The following is a 24,803-nucleotide window of genomic DNA, read 5'->3' as shown; positions in this document are numbered from 1 at the left end:
CCCCACCAGTACTGTACCCCAGTATTATACAGTGACAGACCTGTCCCCCACCAGTACTGCACCCCAGTGTTATACAGGGACAGACCTGTCCCCACCAGTACTGTACCCCAGTGATATACAGGGACAGACCTGTCCCCACCGGTACTGCACCCCAGTGTTGTACAGGGATAGACCTGTCCCCACCAGTACTGCACCCCAGTGTTATACAGTGACAGACCTGCCCCCACCAGTACTGTACCCCAGTGTTACACAGGGACAGTCCTGTCCCCACCAGTACTGTACCCCAGTGTTATACAGTGACAGACCTGTCCCCACCAGTACTGCACCCCAGTGTTATACAGTGACAGACCTGCCCCCACCAGTACAGTACCCCAGTGTTATACAGTGACAGACCTGTCCACACCAGGACTGTACCCCAGTGTTATACAGGGACAGACCTGTCCACACCAGAACTGTACCCCAGTGTTATACAGGGACAGACCTGTACCCCAGTGTTATACAGGGACAGACCTGTCCCCCACCAGTACTGTACCCCAGTGTTATACACTAACAGACCTGTCCCCACCAGTATTGTACCCCAGTGTTATACAGGGACAGACCTGTCCCCACCAGTACTGTACCCCAGTGTGATACAGGGACAGACCTAACCCAACCAGTACTGTACCCCAGTGTTATACAGGGACAGACCTGTCCCCACCAGTACTGTGTCCCAGTGTTATACAGTGACAGACCTGTCCCCACCAGTACTGTGCCCCAGTGTTATACAGGGACAGTCCTGTCCCCACCAGTACTGTACCCAGTATTATACAGTGACAGACCTGTCCCCCACCAGTACTGCACCCCAGTGTTATACAGGGACAGACCTGTCCCCAACAGTACTGTACCCCAGTGATATACAGGGACAGACCTGTCCCCACCGGTACTGCACCCCAGTGTTGTACAGGGATAGACCTGTCCCCACCAGTACTGCACCCCAGTGTTATACAGTGACAGACCTGCCCCCACCAGTACTGTACCCCAGTGTTACACAGGGACAGTCCTGTCCCCACCAGTACAGTACCCCAGTGTTATACAGTGACAGACCTGTCCACACCAGGACTGTACCCCAGTGTTATACAGGGACAGACCTGTCCACACCAGAACTGTACCCCAGTGTTATACAGGGACAGACCTGTACCCCAGTGTTATACAGGGACAGACCTGTCCCCCACCAGTACTGTACCCCAGTGTTATACAGGGACAGACCTGTACCCCAGTGTTATACAGGGACAGACCTGTCCCCCACCAGTACTGTACCCCAGTGTTATACACTAACAGACCTGTCCCCACCAGTATTGTACCCCAGTGTTATACAGGGACAGACCTGTCCCCACCAGTACTGTACCCCAGTGTGATACAGGGACAGACCTAACCCAACCAGTACTGTACCCCAGTGTTATACAGGGACAGACCTGTCCCCACCAGTACTGTGTCCCAGTGTTATACAGTGACAGACCTGTCCCCACCAGTACTGTGCCCCAGTGTTATACAGTGACAGACCTGTCCCCACCAGTACTGTACACCAGTGTTATACAGGGACAGACCTGTCCCCACCAGTACTGTATCCCAGTGATATACAGTGACAGACCTGTCCCCATTAGTACTGTACCCCAGTGTTATACAGGGACAGACCTGTCCCCACCAGTACTGTACCCCAGTGTTATACAGGGACAGACCTGTCCCACCAGTACTGTACCCCAGTGTTATACAGGGACAGACCTGTCCCCACCGGTACTGTACCCCAGTGTGATACAGGGACAGACCTAACCCAACCAGTACTGTACCCCAGTGTTATACAGGGACAGACCTGTCCCCCACCAGTACTGTGTCCCAGTGTTATACAGTGACAGACCTGTCCCCACCAGTACTGTACCCCAGTGTTATAGAGTGACAGACCTGTTTCCCACCAGTACTGTACCCCAGTGTTATACAGGGACAGACCTGTCCCCACCAGTACTGTACCCCAGTGTTATAGAGTGACAGACCTGTTTCCCACCAGTACTGTACCCCAGTGTTATACAGGGACAGACCTGTCCCCACCAGTACTGTACCCCAGTGTTATACAGGGACAGACCTGTCCCCACCAGTACTGTATCCGAGTGTTATACAGGGACAGACCCGTCCCCACCAGTATGCACCCCAGTGTTATACAGTGACAGACCTGTCCCCTCAGTATTGTGTCTCAGGGTTATACAGTGACAGACCTGTCCCCTCAGTATTGTGTCTCAGGGTTATACAGTGACAGACCTGTCCCCTCAGTATTCTATCTCAGGGTTATACAGTGACAGACCTGTCCCCTCAGTATTCTGTCTCAGGGTTATACAGTGACAGACCTGTCCCCTCAGTATTGTGTCTCAGGGTTATACAGTGACAGACCTGTCCCCTCAGTATTTTGTCTCAGGGTTATACAGTGACAGACCTGTCCCCTCAGTATTGTGTCTCAGGGTTATACTGTGACAGACCTGTCCCCTCAGTATTGTGTCTCAGGGTTATACAGTGACAGACCTGTCCCATCAGTATTCTATCTCAGGGTTACACAGTGACAGACCTGTCCCCTCAGTATTGTGTCTCCGGGTTATACAGTGACAGACCTGTCCCCTCAGTATTGTGTCTCAGCGTTATACAGTGACAGACCTGTCCCCTCAGTATTCTGTCTCAGGGTTATACAGTGACAGACCTGTCCCCTCAGTATTGTGTCTCAGGGTTATACAGTGACAGACCTGTCCGCACAGTATTTTGTCTCAGGGTTATACAGTGACAGACCTGTCCCCTCAGTATTGTGTCTCAGGGTTATACAGTGACAGACCTGTCCGCACAGTATTTTGTCTCAGGGTTATACAGTGACAGACCTGTCCCCTCAGTATTGTGTCTCAGGGTTATACAGTGACAGACCTGTCCCCTCAGTATTCTGTCTCAGGGTCATACAGTGACAGACCTGTCCCCTCAGTATTGTATCTCAGGGTTATACAGTGACAGACCTGTCCCCTCAGTATTGTGTCTCAGGTTTAGACAGTGACAGACCTGTCCCCTCAGTATTGTATCTCAGGTTTAGACAGTGACAGACCTGTCCCCTCAGTATTGTGTCTCAGGGTTATACAGTGACAGACCTGTCCCCTCAGTATTGTATCTCAGGTTTAGACAGTGACAGACCTGTCCCCTCAGTATTGTGTCTCAGGGTTATACAGTGACAGACCTGTCCCCTCAGTATTGTGTCTCAGGGTTAGGCAGTGACAGACCGGTCCCCTTAGTATTGTATCTCAGGGTTATACAGTGACAGACCTGTCCCCTCAGTATTGTGTCTCAGGGTTATACAGTGACAGACCTGTCCCCTCAGTATTCTATCTCAGGGTTATACAGTGACAGACCTGTCCCCTCAGTATTGTGTCTCAGGGTGATACAGTGACAGACCTGTCCCCTCAGTATTGTATCTCAGGGTTATACAGTGACTGACCTGTCCCCTCAGTATTCTGTCTCAGGGTTATACAGTGACAGACCTGTCCCCTCAGTATTCTGTCTCAGGGTTATACAGTGACAGACCTGTCCCCTCAGTATTCTATCTCAGGGTTATACAGTGACAGACCTGTCCGCACAGTATTGTGTCTCAGGGTTATACAGTGACAGACCTGTCCCCTCAGTATTGTGTCTCAGGGTTATACAGTGACAGACCTGTCCCCTCAGTATTCTATCTCAGGGTTATACAGTGACAGACCTGTCCCCTTAGTATGGTATCTCAGATTAAAGCAGTGATAGACAGGCGCAGGAACTGGAATGAAGTAGGTCAGTCAGTCTGGCCCATTCATATCACGACCCATCTCCCACTGATTATAGGAAAGCGTACTCTCCCCTCAGCTGAATGCAAGGAGACCTACTGAAGGGTCTGTGAATTTCCAAACCTGCTGCCATCACCCAGAAACTGAAGAACCTGTTTGGAGGTCACTGTGCTAAAGTAAGCCACACGGCAGCTAATTCGTGCACATCAAACTCCCACAGACAAACCCTGTCAATGGCCTTTGTCGTCTGTTTTCAAAGGACTGATCGCACAACTGCAGTCCCTCAGCACTGACCCTCCGACAGTGCCCACTCCCTCAGCACTGACCCTCCGACAGTGCGGCACTCCCTCAGCACTGACCCTCCGACAGTGCACACTCACTCAGCACTGACCCTCCGACAGTGCGGCACTCCCTCAGCACTGACCCTCCGACAGTGCGGCACTCCCTCAGCACTGACCCTCCGACAGTGCCCACTCCCTCAGCACTGACCCTCCGACAGTGCCCACTCCCTCAGCACTGACCCTCCGACAGTGCGGCACTCCCTCAGCACTGACCCTCCGACAGTGCGGCACTCCCTCAGCACTGACCCTCCGACAGTGCGGCACTCCCTCAGCACTGACCCTCCGACAGTGCGGCACTCCCTCAGCACTGACCCTCCGACAGTGCCCACTCCCTCAGCACTGACCCTCCGACAGTGCGGCACTCCCTCAGCACTGACCCTCCGACAGTGCGGCACTCCCTCAGCACTGACCCTCCGACAGTGCGGCACTCCCTCAGCACTGACCCTCCGACAGTGCGGCACTCCCTCAGCACTGACCCTCCGACAGTGCGGCACTCCCTCAGCACTGACCCTCCGACAGTGCGGCACTCCCTCAGCACTGACCCTCCGACAGTGCGGCACTCCCTCAGCACTGACCCTCCGACAGTGCGGCACTCCCTCAGCACTGACCCTCCGACAGTGCCCACTCCCTCAGCACTGACCCTCCGACAGTGCGGCACTCCCTCAGCACTGACCCCCCGACAGTGCACACTCCCTCAGCACTGACCCTCCGACAGTGCGGCACTCCCTCAGCACTGACCCTCCAACAGTGCCCACTCCCTCAGCACTGACCCTCCGACAGTGCGGCACTCCCTCAGCACTGACCCTCCGACAGTGCGGCACTCCCTGAGCACTGACCCTCCGACAGTGCGGCACTCCCTCAGCACTGACCCTCCGACAGTGCGGCACTCCCTCAGCACTGACCCTCCGACAGTGCCCACTCCCTCAGCACTGACCCTCCGACAGTGCCCACTCCCTCAGCACTGACCCTCCGTCAGTGCCCACTCCCTCAGCACTGACCCTCCGACAGTGCCCACTCCCTCAGCACTGACCCCCCGACAGTGCGGCACTCCCTCAGCACAGACCCTCCAACAGTGCGGCACTCCCTCAGCACTGACCCTCCGACAGTGCGACACTCACTCAGCACTGACCCTCCGTACAGTGCCCACTCCCTCAGCACTGACCCTCCGACAGTGCAGCCCTATCTCAGCACTGACCCTCCGATAGTGCCCACTCCCTCAGCACTGACCCTCCGACAGTGCCCACTCCCTCAGCACTGACCCTCCGACAGTGCCCACTCCCTCAGCACTGACCCTCCGACAGTGCCCACTCCCTCAGCACTGACCCTCCGACAGTGCCCACTCCCTCAGCACTGACCCTCCGACAGTGCCTACTCCCTCAGCACTGACCCTCCGACAGTGCGGCACTCCCTCAGCACTGACCCTCCGACAGTGCAGCCCTATCTCAGCACTGACCCTCCGACAGTGCCCACTCCCTCAGCACTGACCCTCCGACAGTGCCCACTCCCTCAGCACTGATAGAGGGCCATCAGTGTGCCCTGCCAGCCGTATTTTCTGACACAGAGCTGGGGGAGACAGGAGGGAATCTGTCAGCCTCTCAGCCCCCTGAGCTGTGACTGAGACCAGAACCACTCTGAATGGAAATATTGTGACACACACAAACACATCAAAGTCATCAAACTGAGCAGCAACATCAAAAAGCAAGTACTTACTTTTCTGAGAGCGGAGGGCGAGTCGCAGTGGACTGGTGAGGAGGTCGTCATCAGATGCAAAGCCAGGGAACTCTTCAGCCTAAAGCAGGGCAAACAGGGAGGGAGAGGGAGGGAGAGAGAGGGAGAGAGAGGGAGGGAGAGGGAGAGAGAGAGGGAGAGAGAGGGAGAGAGGTGAGAACACTGCTCTGCTCGATCTGTGGCTCACTCAGCAACCAGCCAGATGCCCGCGGCTCCATTTCAACGTCAGGAATTCAGGAGAAACATCCCGAGATTTTGTGACTCAGCGCTGAGGGAGTGGGCACTGTCGGAGGGTCAGTGCTGAGGGAGTGGGCACTGTCAGAGGGTCAGTGCTGAGGGAGTGGGCACTGTCGGAGGGTCAGTGCTGAGGGTGTGGGGCACTGTCAGAGGGTCAGTGCTGAGGGAGTGGGCACTGTCGGAGGGTCAGTGCTAAGGGAGTGGGCACTGTGGGAGGGTCAGTGCTGAGGGAGTGGGCACTGTCGGAGGGTCAGTGCTGAGTGAGTGGGCACTGTCGGAGGGTCAGTGCTGAGGGAGTGGGGCACTGTCAGAGGGTCAGTGCTGAGGGAGTGGGCACTGTGGGAGGGTCAGTGCTGAGGGAGTGGGCACTGTCAGAGGGTCAGTGCTGAGGGAGTGGGAACTGTCAGAGGGTCAGTGCAGAGGGAGTGGGCACTGTGGGAGGGTCAGTGCTGAGGGAGTGGGCACTGTCAGAGGGTCAGTGCTGAGGGAGTGGGCACTGTCGGAGGGTCAGTGCTGAGGGAGTGGGGCACTGTCAGAGGGTCAGTGCTGAGGGAGTGAGCACTGTGGGAGGGTCAGTGCTGAGGGAGTGGGCACTGTCAGAGGGTCAGTGCTGAGGGAGTGGGCACTGTCAGAGGGTCAGTGCTGAGTGAGTGGGCACTGTCGGAGGGTCAGTGCTGAGGGAGTGGGGCACTGTCAGAGGGTCAGTGCTGAGGGAGTGGGCACTGTGGGAGGGTCAGTGCTGAGGGAGTGGGCACTGTCAGAGGGTCAGTGCTGAGGGAGTGGGCACTGTGGGAGGGTCAGTGCTGAGGGAGTGGGCACTGTCAGAGGGTCAGTGCTGAGGGAGTGGGCACTGTCAGAGGGTCAGTGCTGAGGGAGTGGGCACTGTCAGAGGGTCAGTGCTGAGATAGGGCTGCACTGTCGGAGGGTCAGTGCTGAGGGAGTGGGGCACTGTCAGAGGGTCAGTGCTGAGGGAGTGGGCACTGTCGGAGGGTCAGTGCTGAGGGAGTGGGGCACTGTCAGAGGGTCAGTGCTGAGGGAGTGGGCACTGTGGGAGGGTCAGTGCTGAGGGAGTGGGCACTGTCGGAGGGTCAGTGCTGAGGGAGTGGGCACTGTCGGAGGGTCAGTGCTGAGATAGGGCTGCACTGTCGGAGGGTCAGTGCTGAGGGAGTGGGGCACTGTCAGAGGGTCAGTGCTGAGGGAGTGGGCACTGTCGGAGGGTCAGTGCTGAGGGAGTGGGGCACTGTCAGAGGGTCAGTGCTGAGTGAGTGGGCACTGTCGGAGGGTCAGTGCTGAGGGAGTGGGCACTGTCAGAGGGTCAGTGCTGAGGGAGTGGGCACTGTCGGAGGGTCAGTGCTGAGGGAGTGGGGCACTGTCAGAGGGTCAGTGCTGAGGGAGTGGGCACTGTGGGAGGGTCAGTGCTAAGGGAGTGGGCACTGTGGGAGGGTCAGTGCTGAGGGAGTGGGCACTGTCGGAGGGTCAGTGCTGAGTGAGTGGGCACTGTCGGAGGGTCAGTGCTGAGGGAGTGGGGCACTGTCAGAGGGTCAGTGCTGAGGGAGTGGGCACTGTGGGAGGGTCAGTGCTGAGGGAGTGGGCACTGTCAGAGGGTCAGTGCTGAGGGAGTGGGAACTGTCAGAGGGTCAGTGCAGAGGGAGTGGGCACTGTGGGAGGGTCAGTGCTGAGGGAGTGGGCACTGTCAGAGGGTCAGTGCTGAGGGAGTGGGCACTGTCGGAGGGTCAGTGCTGAGGGAGTGGGGCACTGTCAGACGGTCAGTGCTGAGGGAGTGAGCACTGTGGGAGGGTCAGTGCTGAGGGAGTGGGCACTGTCAGAGGGTCAGTGCTGAGGGAGTGGGCACTGTCAGAGGGTCAGTGCTGAGTGAGTGGGCACTGTCGGAGGGTCAGTGCTGAGGGAGTGGGGCACTGTCAGAGGGTCAGTGCTGAGGGAGTGGGCACTGTGGGAGGGTCAGTGCTGAGGGAGTGGGCACTGTCAGAGGGTCAGTGCTGAGGGAGTGGGCACTGTCAGAGGGTCAGTGCTGAGTGAGTGGGCACTGTCGGAGGGTCAGTGCTGAGGGAGTGGGCACTGTCGGAGGGTCAGTGCTGAGATAGGGCTGCACTGTCGGAGGGTCAGTGCTGAGGGAGTGGGGCACTGTCAGAGGGTCAGTGCTGAGGGAGTGGGCACTGTCGGAGGGTCAGTGCTGAGGGAGTGGGGCACTGTCAGAGGGTCAGTGCTGAGTGAGTGGGCACTGTCGGAGGGTCAGTGCTGAGGGAGTGGGTACTGTCGGAGGGTCAGTGCTGAGGGAGTGGGCACTGTCGGAGGGTCAGTACTGAGGGAGTGCCGCACTGTCGGAGGGTCAGTGCTGAGGGAGTGCCGCACTGTCGGAGGGTCAGTGCTGAGGGAGTGGGCACTGTCGGAGGGTCAGTGCAGAGGGAGTGGGCACTGTCGGAGGGCCAGTGCAGAGGGAGTGGACACTGTCGGAGGGTCAGTACTGAGGGAGTGGGTACTGTCGGAGGGACAGTGTTGAGGGAGTGCCGCACTGTCGGAGGGTCAGTGCTGAGGGTGTGCCGCACTGTCGGAGGATCAGTGCTGAGGGAGTGGGCACTGTCGGAGGGTCAGTGCTGAGGGAGTGGGCACTGTCGGAGGGTCAGTGCTGAGGGAGTGGGCACTGTCGGAGGGTCAGTGCTGAGATCGGGCTGCACTGTCGGAGGGTCAGTGCTGAGGGAGTGGGGCACTGTCAGAGGGTCAGTGCTGAGGGAGTGGGCACTGTCGGAGGGTCAGTGCTGAGGGAGTGGGGCACTGTCGGAGGGTCAGTGCTGAGGGAGTGGGCACTGTCGGAGGGTCAGTGCTGAGGGAGTGGGTACTGTCGGAGGGTCAGTGCTGAGGGAGTGGGCACTGTCGGAGGGTCAGTGCTGAGGGAGTGCCGCACTGTCGGAGGGTCAGTGCTGAGGGAGTGCCGCACTGTCGGAGGGTCAGTGCTGAGGGAGTGCCGCACTGTCGGAGGGTCAGTGCTGAGGGAGTGCCGCACTGTCGGAGGGTCAGTGCTGAGGGAGTGGGCACTGTCGGAGGGTCAGTGCTGAGGGAGTGGACACTGTCGGAGGGTCAGTACTGAGGGAGTGGGTACTGTCGGAGGGACAGTGTTGAGGGAGTGCCGCACTGTCGGAGGGTCAGTGCTGAGGGTGTGCCGCACTGTCGGAGGATCAGTGCTGAGGGAGTGGGCACTGTCGGAGGGTCAGTGCAGAGGGAGTGGGCACTGTCGGAGGGTCAGTGCAGAGGGAGTGGGCACTGTCGGAGGGTCAGTGCTGAGGGAGTGGGCACTGTTGCAGGGTCAGTGCTGAGGGAGTGGGCACTGTCGGAGGATCAGTGCTGAGGGAGTGGGCACTGTCGGAGGGTCAGTGCAGAGGGAGTGGGCACTGTCGGAGGGTCAGTGCTGAGGGAGTGGGCACTGTCGGAGGGTCAGTGCTGAGGGAGTGGGCACTGTAGGAGGGTCAGTGCTGAGGGAGTGGGCGCTGTCGGAGGGTCAGTGCTGAGGGAGTGCCGCACTGTCGGAGGGTCAGTGCTGAGGGAGTGGGCACTGTCGGAGGGTCAGTGCTGAGGGAGTGGACACTGTCGGAGGGTCAGTACTGAGGGAGTGGGTACTGTCGGAGGGTCAGTGCAGAGGGAGTGGGCACTGTCGGAGGGTCAGTGCTGAGGGAGTGGGCACTGTCGGAGGGTCAGTGCAGAGGGAGTGGGCACTGTCGGAGGGTCAGTGCTGAGGGAGTGGGCACTGTCGGAGGGTCAGTGCTGAGGGAGTGGGCACTGTTGCAGGGTCAGTGCTGAGGGAGTGGGCACTGTCGGAGGATCAGTGCTGAGGGAGTGGGCACTGTCGGAGGGTCAGTGCAGAGGGAGTGGGCACTGTCGGAGGGTCAGTGCTGAGGGAGTGGGCACTGTCGGAGGGTCAGTGCTGAGGGAGTGGGCACTGTTGGAGGGTCAGTGCTGAGGGAGTGGGCACTGTCGGAGGGTCAGTGCTGAGGGAGTGGGCACTGTCGGAGGGTCAGTGCTGAGGGAATGGGAACGGAGTCCTGCTCGGGTGGGTGTGTAGGATACACACAGATAACACTGTGAGAGGAGTGGGGTCCTCCTGCTGATGTGTACGCCTCATCCAACATGGCTTCAGTAAAGACGCTGTGTGTTGGAGATTACGGTGCGCACATCTGCTGCTGCATTTCTGACATTCCATCGAGGACCGTCCTCCAAAGAGGCCATTCAATGGCTTCAAAGGTCTGGGATGTTGGGGACAGGCCCTACAGAAATGCACTTGTGCTCATGTGTAGATGATTGAAGTGAACTGTAGTATTAGCTGTGCAAACCGAGGCAGACCCGCCACCTCCTCAGCAGAGGGACAGAATGATAGCATATTTCAACCTTTCGACTGTCAGCTGGTCCCCAGGCAGAACCTGGGGGACGGGCTCAGCTACTGCTGCCTGCCCTGGAGCTGTCAGCCTGTCCACTGACACAACAACACCCCCACCTCAAACACAGCTCCAGCCTGTGGGCCCTGTCCAGCCCCTCCTCCTCCTCCTCCTCCTCCTCCTCCAGCCTGGTACACAGGGACAGGAGGCCACTCAGCCCCTCCCCCTCCAGCCTGGTACACTGGGACAGGAGGCCATTCAGCCCCTCCTCCTCCAGCCTGTCACACAGGAACAGGAGGCCATTCAGCCCCTCCTCCTCCAGCCTGTTACACAGGGACAGGAGGAGGCCATTCAGCCCCATTCAACTAAATCACGACAGCGTTATAGTCACTAATTCAACAAGCTGCCTTTTTCCCAAAGACCCTCTCACTACGATCCACAATGGCCACTCAGTCATGGAAACTGTATCCGTATCCCCCACTCCCTGTGGGAGTCAGTTCCACATTCCCCCCCTCCCCACTCCCTGTGGGAGTCAGTCCCACATTCCCCCCCTCCCCACTCCCTGTGGGAGTCAGTCCCACATTCCCCCCCTCCTCCCCACTCCCTGTGGGAGTCAGTCCCACATTCCCCCCCTCCTCCCCACTCCCTGTGGGAGTCAGTCCCACATTCCCCCCCTCCTCCCCACTCCCTGTGGGAGTCAGTCCCACATTCCCCTCCTCCCCACTCCCTGTGGGAGTCAGTCCCACATTCCCAACCTCCCCACTCCCTGCGGGAGAGAGCCCCACATTCCCCTCCACCCACCCCTGTTGGATTTATTTGGGACTGTCTTCTCACAGGTCTGGTCTCCCAGCCTCCAGCAGGCAGACCCCTCCTCTGCCCCTCATTCCCAAAGCCTGAGTGCAGCCTGAGAGCAGGAGAGAGGATTCACACCTTCCTGATCGCTCTGTACTCACTGATCCAGCAACAGTCCGGGGCCAGCCCCTCGGCAAGGGCTTTCAAAGGAGGAGATTAGCTCGACCTGACTCTCAATGCTCCCGGAACGGTGGGAGCAGAGAGGCAGGATCCCCTGTTTCTGGATCTCCTTCCTGCAGGAGAGACTGCCCTGCTGAAACCTGAATCATTCTGCCCCATGTGGCTCTTTCCTCCCCACCACTCCAGCTCCGATTTATAAGGAGGCCTCTGTGGAGAGCAGAGCCAATGAAATGCCTGCAAACTGCAAGGACAGCGTGAGGCACCAGGTACACTGTGCTTTCCCCTCACACATCATTCCGGGAGACAGCAGAACAGCTCACATCCACCCAGCATCTCTCCCAGCTTCCCCCTCACACCAGCCATCAGCACGTGGACACAGGGGTAGCAAGGTCCCACACACACATCAGCTGTTCAAAACGGGAGAGAGCTGAGGAAGGGAGAGAGAGAGAGAGAGACAGGACAGAGAGGAGAGAGAAGAGAGAGAGACAGAGAGACAGAGACAGGACAGAGAGGAGAGAGAGAGAGAGAGACAGAGGAGAGAGAGAGAGGAGAGAGAGAGAGAGAAGAGAGAGAGAGACAGAGAGATAGAGAGAGAGGAGAGAGAGAGACACAGAGAGACAGAGACAGGACAGAGAGGAGAGAAAGAGAGAGAAGAGAGAGACAGAGAGATAGAGAGAGAGGCAGAGAGACAGAGACAGGACAGAGAGGAGAGAGAGAGAGAGAGAGAGAGAATGTGCGAGTGTGTAAATCTGTGTGTGTGAGAGAAATAGATAGAGATAGAGAGAAAGAGACAGACAGAGAGAGAGAGGAGAGAGATATAGAGAGAGAAATAGGGAGGGGGTGTAGGGGCTGGAGGGGGTTATAGAGATAGGGAGGGAGTGTGGGGGCTACAGAGATAGGGTGAGGGTGTAGGGGTTTGAGGGGTTTACAGAGATAGGGAGGGGATTTAGGGGCTGGAGGGGGTTACAGAGATAGGGTGAGGGTGTAGGGGTTTGAGGGGTTTACAGAGATAGGGAGGGGATTTAGGGGCTGGAGGGGGTTACAGAGATAGGGAGTGGGTGTAGGGGTTTGAGGGGTTTACAGAGATAGGGAGGGGGGTGTAGGGGCTGGAGGGGGTTACAGAGATAGGGAGGGGATTTAGGGGCTGGAGGGGGTTACAGAGATAGGGAGGGAGTGTAGGGGCTGGAGAGGGTTACAGAGATAGGGAGGGGGTGTAGGGGCTGGAGAGGGTTACAGAGATAGGGAGGGGGTGTAGGGGCTGGAGAGGGTTACAGAGATAGGGAGGGGGTGTGGGTGCTGTAGGGGATTACAGAGATAGGGAGGGGATTTAGCGGCTGGAGGGGGTTATAGAGAAAGGGATAGGATGTAGGGGTTGGAGGGGGTTAAAGAGATAGGGAGGTGGAGGAGGGGGTTACAGAGATAGGGAGGGGTTGTAGGGACTGGAGGGGTTGTAGGGACTGGAGGGGGTTACAGAGATAGGGAGGGGTGGAGGGGCTGGATGGGATTCTGCACCAGGTAAAACCATGCTAATGACCCACCAGTGGTGAGGGCACTGACTGTGCCAAGATACCGACCACTCCCACCTCCACCATTCCCAGTCACAGCCACTCCTCGAGTGACCACTCCCAGTCTCTGGCATTCCCAGTCACAGCCACACCTTGTTATTCCTGTATGACAGATATACGATCCTTGATGGGAAATGCGATTTGTTGTTTGAGTAGGGAGTGTTATTTTAGCTTGCAGCGAACTCCCCAGCCAGTTGTCCCCAGGTCACGCCTGGCCCAGCACTGGCAGGTGCCTGTACTGCTCTGGTGTTGCAAATGGTTTTATTTCACTGTAAAAATATTGTTCATTCAGAAATCTGAAAAATTCCGACTGGCGATAAACAGCTGGCCCCAAGGATTTCAGATAAATAATTCCGTACCCGGAACGAGATATAGAAGTCTCTCATCCTTCTACACCCCAATGGGAAAAGTCCTCGCTCCCTCCACCTTTCCCCATCAGACACACCCTCCAATCCAGGCAGCATCCTGGGAAATCCCCTCTGCACCCTCTCTACACCTTCCACATCCTTCCTATAATGAGGTGACCAGAACTGGACACAATATTCCCAGTGTGGTCTAACCAGGGCTGTGTAGAGCTGCAGCAGGACCTCGCCGCTCTTAAACTCAATCCCCCGCGAATGAAAGCCATCACACAGTCCGCCTTCTGAATAACCCTACCCACTCACCCGTTGTACTCTATGCTATTTTGTCCTCCCCCCCCCCCCCCAACCCACCCTCCTCTAGTTTATCTCTCCACGCTTCAGGCTTTCTGCCTTTATTCCTGATGAAGGGCTTTTGCCCGAAACGTCGATTTTCCTGCTCCTCGGATGCTGCCTGACCTGCTGTGCTCTTCCAGCACCACTAATCCAGAATCTGGTTTCCAGCATCTGCAGTCATTGTTTTTACCCTACCCACTTGGGGGGCAGCTCGGAGGGATGTATGGACATGGACCCCCAGATCCCTCTGATCCTCCACACTGCCATGAATCCCCTGCCTTTATCCCTGTAATCTGCATTCAAATCCCACCTTCCAAAGTGAATCACTTCACACGTTTCTAGGTTGAACTCCATCTGCCACGTCCCAGCCCAGCTCTGCGTCCTGTCAGTGTCCCGTTGGAACCTACAACAGCTCTCCACACTATCCACAACTCCACCAACCTTCGTGCCATCGGCAAACTTACTAACCCCAACCCCCCCTTCCACTTCCTCATCCAAGTCATTTATAAACATCACAAAGAGCTGAGGTCCCAGAACAGATCCCTGGGGAACCCCCACTGCTCACCCAGCCCCAGGCTGAATACTTGCCATCTCCCACCACCCTCTACCTTCCCTGGGCCAGCCAATCCCGTACCCAGACAGCCAGATTTCCCTGGATCCCATGCCTCCGCACTTCCTGAATGAGCCGACCCTGGGGAACCTTACCGAACACCTCACTCCAATCCATCTCCACCACACCCACTGCTCTACCCTCATCACTGCGTTTTGTCACATCCTGAAAGAACCCAATGAGGTTGGTGAGGGATGACCTGTCCCTCCCAAAGCCAGGCTGACTATCTCTAATCAAACGACGGTTTTCCACATAATCAGAAATCCTGTCTCTCAGGATCCTCCCCAATACTTTACCCACCAAAGACTGACTGGTCTGTCATTCCCAGGGTTATCACTATTCCCTTCCTTGACCAAGGGAAGAACATTTGCCACACTCCAATCACCTGACACTACTCCAGGGAACGGTGAGGATGCAAAGATTCAGCACAATAATCTCTTCCCTCGCTTCCCGTAGGAATCTTGGGTGTATCCCGTCTGGCCCAGGGGACTTATCTATCCTCGGGGTTTTCAAATGCTCCACAGTCTGACACCAGTTCTGAAAGCCTCCCACGTACCACACACCCGCCTTTGCCTAGAAACAGCTTCTCCCCAACGACTCAGGCAAGTTCCTGTCTGAGACCATCAGAACTGGCCTTGCTCCAGGTGAGGAGTTTAACTTGTGAACCAGACCGATCCTTATCCATAGTTCCACTGGTCTCCAAGTGCTCCCCCACTCAAACTCGTGTCACCACCCTGCCTTATTCCCCAGGGAATGTCCCTTCTCCAGAATGACCATCTCCATAACGGATGAGAAATTCTTCCTGAACACACTCAACAAATGTCTCTCCATCCAAGCCCTTAACACAGTGACAGGCCCATGTTGGGAAAGTTAAAACCCCCTTCTATTACAACCCAGTTATTTATGCGGCTGTCTGAGATTTCCATCCATATCACCAACTGGTCTATCACCCAGGAATGTCCTCTCTCAGTACAGCTGTGATGTTCTCCCAAATCAAAACCACCACCCCCTCACCCCTCCTGCCTCCCCCTTGCAGCCTTCTGACCAGTACCTGTACCCCAGAATGTGGAGTTGCCAGTCCGGTCCATCCCGGAGCCACGTTTCTATCATCGCTCTGATATCCCAGTCCCACTGGCCCATTTGCCTTACCTGTCAGGTCTCTTACATTGAAATAATTGCAGTTTAACCCGGACCCACTTGTCAGGCCCTCATTCCTTTCCCAACTGATGTCACTGGTACCAATGGGTACAAGCTCTGGCTGTTCCCCTCCCCCTGAAGAATTTTACACAACTGTATTATCGTTCCCAGTCTCCCTCACTCCTGTATTGATCACTCCCAGTTTCCTCACTCCTGTATTGATTACCTCCAATCTCCTTCACTCCTGTATTGATTACCTCCAGTCTCCCTCACTCCTGCACCGATCGTTCCCAGTCTCCCTCACTCCTTTATTGTTCGCCTCCAATCTCCCTCATTCCCGCACTGATCACTCCCACTATCCCTCATTCTTATATTGATTGGTCCCAGTCTCCCTCACTCCTTTATTGTTCGCCTCCAGTATCCCTCACTCCTGTACAGATCGTTCCCAGTCTCCCTCACTCCTGTACAGATCGTTCCCAGTCTCCCTCACTTCTTACTGACCGATCCCAATCTCCCTCACTCCTGTACCGATCACTCCCAGTCTCCCTCACTCCTATATTGATCGCTCACAATCTCTCTCACTCCTGTATTGTTCACCTCCAGTCTCCCTCACTCCTGTATTGATCGCTCCCACTCTCCCTCACTCCTTTATTCATCACTCCCAGTTTCCCTCACTCCTGTATTGATCGCTCCCAGTCTCCCTCACTTTTGTACTGATCGCTCCCAGACTCCACCCTGCAGTATTGATCGCTCCCAGTCTCTCTCGCTCCTGTATTGATCACTCCCAGTATCCCACACTCCTGTACCGATCACTCCCAGTATCCCACACTCCTGTACCGATCACTCCCAGTATCCCACACTCCTGTACCGATTGCTCCCAGTCTCCCTCACTCGTGTGTATTGTTCGCCTCCAGTCTCCCTCACTCCTGTATTGATCGCTTCTAGTCTCCCTCACTCCTGCACTGATCACTCCCAGTCTCCGTCATTCCTATATTGATTGGTCCCAGTTTCCCTCACTCCTGTATTGATCACTCCCAGTTTCCCTCACTTTTGTACTGATCGCTCCCAGACTCCACCCTGCAGTATTGATCACTCCCAGTCTCTCTCGCTCCTGTATTGATCACTCCCAGTATCCCACACTCCTGTACCGATCACTCCCAGTCTCCGTCACTCTTGTATTGATCACTCCCAGTCTCCCTCATTCCTATATTGATCGCTCCCAGTCTCCCTCACACCTGTCCTGATCGTTCCCAGTCCCCTTCACTCCTGTACCAATCGCTCCCATCACTCCCAGTCTCCCTCACTCCTGTCCTGATCGTTCCCAGTCCCCTTCACTCCTGTACCCATCACTCCCAGTCTCCCTCACTCCTGTGTTGATCTGTCCCAGTCTGGCTCAGTCCTGTATTGATCGCTCCCAGTCTGTCTCACTCCAGTACCGACCGCTCCCAGTCTCCCTCACTCTTATAGCGATCACTCCTAGTCTTCCTCACTCCTGTAGCGATCACTCCGTCTCCCTCACTCCAGTATTGATCGCTCCCAGTCTCCCTCACTCCTGTACCGATCGCACCCAGACTCTTCACTACTGTATCGATACAGAGTGTCCCGTAGGGATATCGGTCGCCCCACATCGATACAGAGTGTCCCGTAGGGATACAGGTCACCCCACATCGATACAGAGTGTCCCGTAGGGATATCGGTCGCCCCACATCGATACAGAGTGTCCCGTAGGGATATCGGTCGTCCCACATCGATACAGAGTGTCCCGTAGGGATATCGGTCGCCCCACATCGATACAGAGTGTCCCGTAGGGAGACAGGCCGCACCACATCGATACAGAGCGTCCCGTAGGGATACAGGTCACCCCACATCGATACAGTGTGTCCCGTAGGGATATTGGTCGCCCCACATCGATACAGAGTGTCCCGTAGGGATATCGGTCGTCCCACATCGATACAGAGTGTCCCGTAGGGATATCGGTCGTCCCACATCGATACAGAGTGTCCCGTAGGGATATCGGTCGCCCCACATCAATACAGAGGGTCCCGTAGTGATATCGGTCGCCCCACATCGATACAGAGTGTCCCGTAGGGATATCGGTCGCCCCACATCGATACAGAGTGTCCCGTAGGGAGACAGGCCGCACCACATCGATACAGAGCGTCCCGTAGGGATACAGGTCACCCCACATCGATACAGTGTGTCCCGTAGGGATATTGGTCGCCCCACATCGATACAGTGTGTCCCGTAGGGATATCGGTCGCCCCACATCGATACAGAGTGTCCCGTAGGGATATCGGTCGCCCCACATCGATACAGTGTGTCCCGTAGGGATATCGGTCGCCCCACATCGATACAGAGTGTCCCGTAGGGATATCGGTCGCCCCACATCGATACAGAGTGTCCTGTAGGGATATCGGTCACCCCACATCGATACAGTGTGTCCTGTAGGGATACAGGTCACCCCACATCGATACAGAGTGTCCCGTAGGGATATCGGTCGCCCCACATCGATACAGTGTGTCCCGTAGTGATATCGGTCGCCCCACATCGATACAGTGTGTCCCGTAGTGATATCGGTCGCCCCACATCGATACAGAGTGTCCCGTAGGGATATCGGTCGCCCCACATCGATACAGAGTGTCCCGTAGGGATATCGGTCGCCCCACATCGATACAGAGTGTCCCGTAGTGATATCGGTCACCCCACATCGATACAGAGTGTCCCGTAGGGATATCGGTCGCCCCACATCGATACAGTGTGTCCCGTAGGGATATCGGTCACCCCACATCGCCACCCACTACCCTGTACAATACCCATCGCCCCGTAGGGATACTGGGCACACTGTAGGCGTACTGATCACCATATACGGATACCAATCGCCCTGTACAGACATTGATCACCCTGTACAGATACTGATCACCCCGTATGGATACTGATCACCCCGTATGGATATTGATCATCCCGTATGGATACTGATCGCTCCATACAGATTCTGATCGCGCCCCCATACAGATATTGATCACTCTGTACCGATACTGGTCGCCACATGCAGATATTGATCAGCCCATACGGACATTGCCCACTCACTCGATACAGGTACGAACCACCCCATATGGACACCGTTCATGCTGTACAGGTATTGATCATCCCCTAGGGATACTGACCCCCCCGCACGGACACTGACCCCCCCCCCCCGCACGGACACTGACCAGCCCGCACGGACACCGACCATCCCGCACGGACACTGACCCCCCCCGCACGGACACTGACCATCCCGCACGGACACTGACCATCCCGCACAGACACTGACCCGCCCCGCACGGACACTGACCCGCCCCGCACGGACACTGACCCACCCCGCACGGACACTGACCCACCCCGCACGGACACTGACCCACCCCGCACGGACACTGACCATCCCGCACGGACACTGACCATCCCGCACGGACACTGACCCGCCCCGCACGGACACTGACCCACCCCGCACGGACACTGACCCACCCCGCACGGACACTGACCCCCTCGCACGGACACTGACCCCCCCGCACGGACACTGACCCCCCCGCACGGACACTGACCATCCCGCACGGACACTGACCATCCCGCACGGACACTGACCCCCCCCGCACGGACACTGACCATCCCGTACGGACACTGACCCCCCCCGCACGGAAACTGACCCCCCCCGCACGGACACTGACCCCCCCCGCACGGACACTGACCGCCCCGCACGGATATTGACCAGCCCGTACGGATATTGATCGTCCCATAGGGAGATTGATCACCCTATACAAATATTGATCGCTCCGCACGGATATTGATCACTCTATACAGGTACAGATCCACCTGTACAGATACTGATCGTTGATCACCCCATAAGGATATTGATCGCCCCATAAGGATATTGACCGCCCCATAAGGATATTGACCGCCCGATACAGAAATTGATCACCCTATACTGATACTGACCACCCTATGCAAATATTGATCACCCGATGTTGATATTGATCACTGCACATAGATATTGATCACTGTACACAGATATTGATCACTGTATAGATATTGACCACCCAATGCAGATATTGACCAACCTATGCAGATATTGACCAACCTATGCAGATATTGACCAACCTATGCAGATATTGACCACTCCAGACTGATATTGACCACCGAATACTGATATCGATCACCCAATGCTGATATCGACCACCCTATATTGATATTGATCACCCAATGCTGATAGTGATCACCCAAAACTGATATTGATCACCCTATAATGATATTGATCACCCAACGCTGATATTGACCAACCAATACTGATAGTGATCACTCAATACTAATATTGATCACCCTATACTGATATCGACCACCCTATACTGATATCGACCACCCTACTACACTGATATTGATCACCCAATGCTGATATTGACCACCCAACGCTGATATTGATCACTCTGTACTGATATTGACCACCCATGCTAATATTGATCACCCAATGTTGATATTGACCACCCTACACTGATATTGAGCACCCAATGCTGATATTGATCACCCAATGCTGATATTGATCACCCAATGCTGAGTGATCACCCAATGCGGATATTGACCACCCTGTACAGATATTGATCACTCTGTACAGATATTCGTCACCCTATACTGATATTGACCAACCAATACTGACATTGACCACCTTGTACTGATATTGACCACCCTGTACTGATATTGACCACCCTGTACTGTTATTGACCACCCAATGCTGATATTGATCACCCTATACTGATATTGATCACCCTATACTGATATTGACCACCCTATACTGATATTGACCACCCAATGCTGATATTGATCACCCTATGCTGATATTGACCACCCATGCTAATATTGATCACCCAATGTTGATATTGACCACCTTACACTGATATTGACCACCCAATGCTGATATTGACCACCCAATGCTGATATTGATCACCCAATGCTGAGTGATCACCAAATGCGGATATTGACCACCCTGTACAGATATTGATCACTCTGTACAGATATTCGTCACACTACACTGATATTCGTCACCCTATACTGATATTGACCAACCAATACTGATATTGACCACCTTGTACTGATATTGACCACCCTGTACTGTTATTGACCAACCAATGCTGATATTGATCACCCTATACTGATATTGACCACCCTATACTGATATTTATCAACCAATATTGATATTGACCACCCAATGCTGATTTTGATCACCCTATGCTGATATTGACCACCCAATGCTGATGTTGACCACCCAATGCTGATATTGATCACTCTATACTGATATTGATTACCCAATGCTGAGTGATCATCAAATGCTGATATTGACCACCCAATGCTGATGTTGACCTTTTACTAATATTGACCACTCTGTACAGACATTCATCACCCTATACTGATATTGATCACCCTATTCTGACATCGATCACCCAACGCTGACATCCATCACCCTATAATATTGATCACCTTATACTGATATTGACCACCCAATGCTGATATTGACCACCCAATGCTGATATTGACCACCCTATCCTAATATTGGCCACCCAATACTGATATTGATCACCTTATACCGATATTGACCACCCAATACTGATATTGATCATCCTATGATATTGATCACGCTACACTGATATTGTCCACCCAATGCTGATATTGACCACCCAATACTGATATTGATCACCCTATACTGATATTGACCACCCAGTACTGATATTGATCACCCTGTACTGATATTGACCACCTTGTACAGATATTCATCACCCTACACTGATATTGACCACCTTGTACAGATATTGACCACCCTACACTGATATTCATCACCCTACACTGATATTCATCACCCTACACTGATATTCATCACCCTACACTGATATTCATCACCCTACACTGATATTGACCACCCTATCCTAATATTGGCCACCCAATTTGTGGGCGGCACGGTGGCACAGTGGTTAGCACTGCTGCCTCACAGCGCCTGAGACCCGGGTTCAATTCCCGACTCAGGCGACTGACTGTGTGGAGTTTGCACGTTCTCCCCGTGTCAGCGTGGGTTTCCTCCGGGTGCTCCGGTTTCCTCCCACAGTCCAAAGATGTGCGGGTCAGGTGAATTGGCCATGCTAAATTGCCCGTAGTGTTAGGTAAGGGGTAAATGTAAGGGTATGGGTGGGTTTCGCTTCGGCGGGTCGGTGTGGACTTGTTGGGCCGAAGGGCCTGTTTCCACACTGTAAGTCTAACCTAATCTAAAAAAAAAAACTGATATTGATCATCCTATGATATTGATCACGCTACACTGATATTGTCCACCCAATGCTGATATTGACCACCCAATACTGATATTGATCACCCTATACTGATATTGACCACCCAATACTGATATTGATCACCCTGTACTGATATTGACCACCTTGTACAGATATTCATCACCCTACACTGATATTCATCACCCTACACTGATATTCATCACCCTACACTGATATTCATCACCCTACACTGATATTGACCACCTTGTACAGATATTGACCACCCAATGCTGATATTGATCACCCCATACTGATATTGACCACCCAATACTGATATTGACCACCCAATACTGATATTGATCACCCTATACTGTTATTGTCCACACTATGCTGATATTGACCACCCAATACTGATATTGATCACCCTATACTGATATTGACCACCCAATGCTGATATTGACCACCCTATACTGTTATTGTCCACACTATGCTGATATTGACCACCCAATACTGATATTGATCACCCTATACTGATATTGATCAACCAATGCTGATATTGATCACCCAATACTGATATTGATCACCCTATACTGATATTGATCACCCAATGCTGATATTGATCACCCAATGCTGATATTGATCACCCAATGCTGATATTGATCACCCCATACTGATATTGACCACCCAATACTGATATTGATCACCCAATACTGATATTGATCACCCAATACTGATATTGTCCACACTATGCTGATATTGACCACCCAATACTGATATTGATCACCTTATACTGATATTGACCACCCTATACTGATATTGATCACCCTATACTGTTATTGTCCACACTATGCTGATATTGACCACCCAATACTGATATTGATCACCCTATACTGATATTGACCACCCAATGCTGATATTGATCACCCCATACTGATATTGACCACCCAATACTGATATTGACCACCCAATACTGATATTGATCACCCTATACTGATATTGACCACCCAATACTGATATTGACCACCCAATACTGATATTGATCACCCTATACTGATATTGATCACCCTATACTGATATTGATCAACCAATGCTGATATTGATCACCCAATGCTGATATCGATCACCCTATACTGATATTGATCAACCTATACTGATATTGACCACCCAATACTGATATTGACCACCCAATGCTGATATTGATCACCCAATGCTGATATTGATCACCCCATACTGATATTGACCACCCAATACTGATATTGACCACCCAATACTGATATTGACCACCCAATACTGATATTGATCACCCAATACTGATATTGATCACCCAATACTGATATTGATCACCCAATACTGATATTGATCACCCTATACTGATATTGTCCACACTATGCTGATATTGACCACCCAATACTGATATTGATCACCTTATACTGATATTGATCACCCAATGCTGATATTTATCACCCAATGCTGATACTGACCACTCTACACTGATATTGACCACCCAATGCTGATATCGATCACCCAATACTGATATTATCCACACTATGTTGATATTGACCACCCAATACTGATATTGACCACCCAATACTGATATTGATCACCCAATGCTGATATTGATCACCCCATACTGATATTGACCACCCAATACTGATATTGACCACCCAATACTGATATTGACCACCCAATACTGATATTGATCACCCAATACTGATATTGATCACCCAATACTGATATTGATCACCCTATACTGATATTGTCCACACTATGCTGATATTGACCACCCAATACTGATATTGATCACCCTATACCGATATTGATCACCCAATGCTGATATTTATCACCCAATGCTGATACTGACCACTCTACACTGATATTGACCACCCAATGCTGATATCGATCACCCAATACTGATATTATCCACACTATGTTGATATTGACCACCCAATACTGATATTGACCACCCTATACTGATATTGATCACCCAATGCTGATATTGATCACCCCATACTGATATTGACCACCCAATACTGATATTGACCACCCAATACTGATATTGATCACCCAATACTGATATTGATCACCCTATACTGATATTGTCCACACTATGCTGATATTGACCACCCAATACTGATATTGATCACCTTATACTGATATTGATCACCCTATACCGATATTGATCACCCAATGCTGATATTTATCACCCAATGCTGATACTGACCACTCTACACTGATATTGACCACCCAATGCTGATATTGATCACCCTATACTGATATTTAGATTAGATTACTTACAGTGTAGAAACAGGCCCTTCGGCCCAACAAATCCACACTGACCCGCCGAAGCGCAACCCGTCCATAACCCTACATTTTACCCCTTACCTAACACTAAGGGCAATTTAGCATGGCCAATTCACCTGACCTGCACATCTTTGGATTGTGGGAGGAAACCGGAGCACCCGGAGGAAACCCACGCAGACACGGGGAGAATGTGCAAACTCCACACAGTCGGTCGCCTGAGGCGGGAGTTGAACCCGGGTCTCTGGCGCTGTGAGGCAGCAGTGCTAACCACTGTGCCACCGTGCCGCCCACTGATATTGATCACCCTATCCTAATATTGGCCACCCAATACTGATATTGACCAACCTATACTGATATTGACCACCCTACACTGATATTGATCACCCTACGCTGATATTGACCACCCAATGCTGATATTGACCACCCAATGCTGATATTGACCACCCAATGCTGATATTGACCACCTTATACCGATATTGACCACCCAATACTGATATTGATCACCCAATGCTGATATTGATCAACCTATACTGATATTGACCACCCAATGCTGATATTGATCACCCTATACAGATATTGTCCACACTATGCTGATATTGACCACCCAATACTGATACTGATCACCCTATACTGATATTGATCACCCAATGCTGATATTGATCAACCTATACTGATATTGACCACCCAATGCTGATATCGATCACCCTATACTGATATTGTCCACACTATGCTGATATTGACCACCCAATAC

The 24,803-nt window shown here is 53.5% G+C and overlaps 1 protein-coding gene across 1 annotated transcript in view; it reads right to left on the bottom strand.

Moving 5' to 3' along the window:
• LOC132808784 (histone-lysine N-methyltransferase 2B-like) overlaps positions 1-24,803 on the bottom strand; it is a gene marked incomplete at its 3' end in the record, with an annotated part of 72,512 nt that overhangs the window by 33,412 nt on the left and 14,297 nt on the right. Inside the window, 1 exon segment of the mRNA XM_060822235.1 lies at positions 5,861-5,939. Within this exon segment, the coding sequence (XP_060678218.1) occupies positions 5,861-5,939 (79 nt within the window).

The sequence above is a fragment of the Hemiscyllium ocellatum genome (assembly GCF_020745735.1).
Source record: "Hemiscyllium ocellatum isolate sHemOce1 chromosome 38 unlocalized genomic scaffold, sHemOce1.pat.X.cur. SUPER_38_unloc_5, whole genome shotgun sequence".
NCBI classification, from domain to species: Eukaryota; Metazoa; Chordata; class Chondrichthyes; order Orectolobiformes; family Hemiscylliidae; genus Hemiscyllium; species Hemiscyllium ocellatum.
This window is presented reverse-complemented; position numbering and strand designations above follow the sequence as displayed.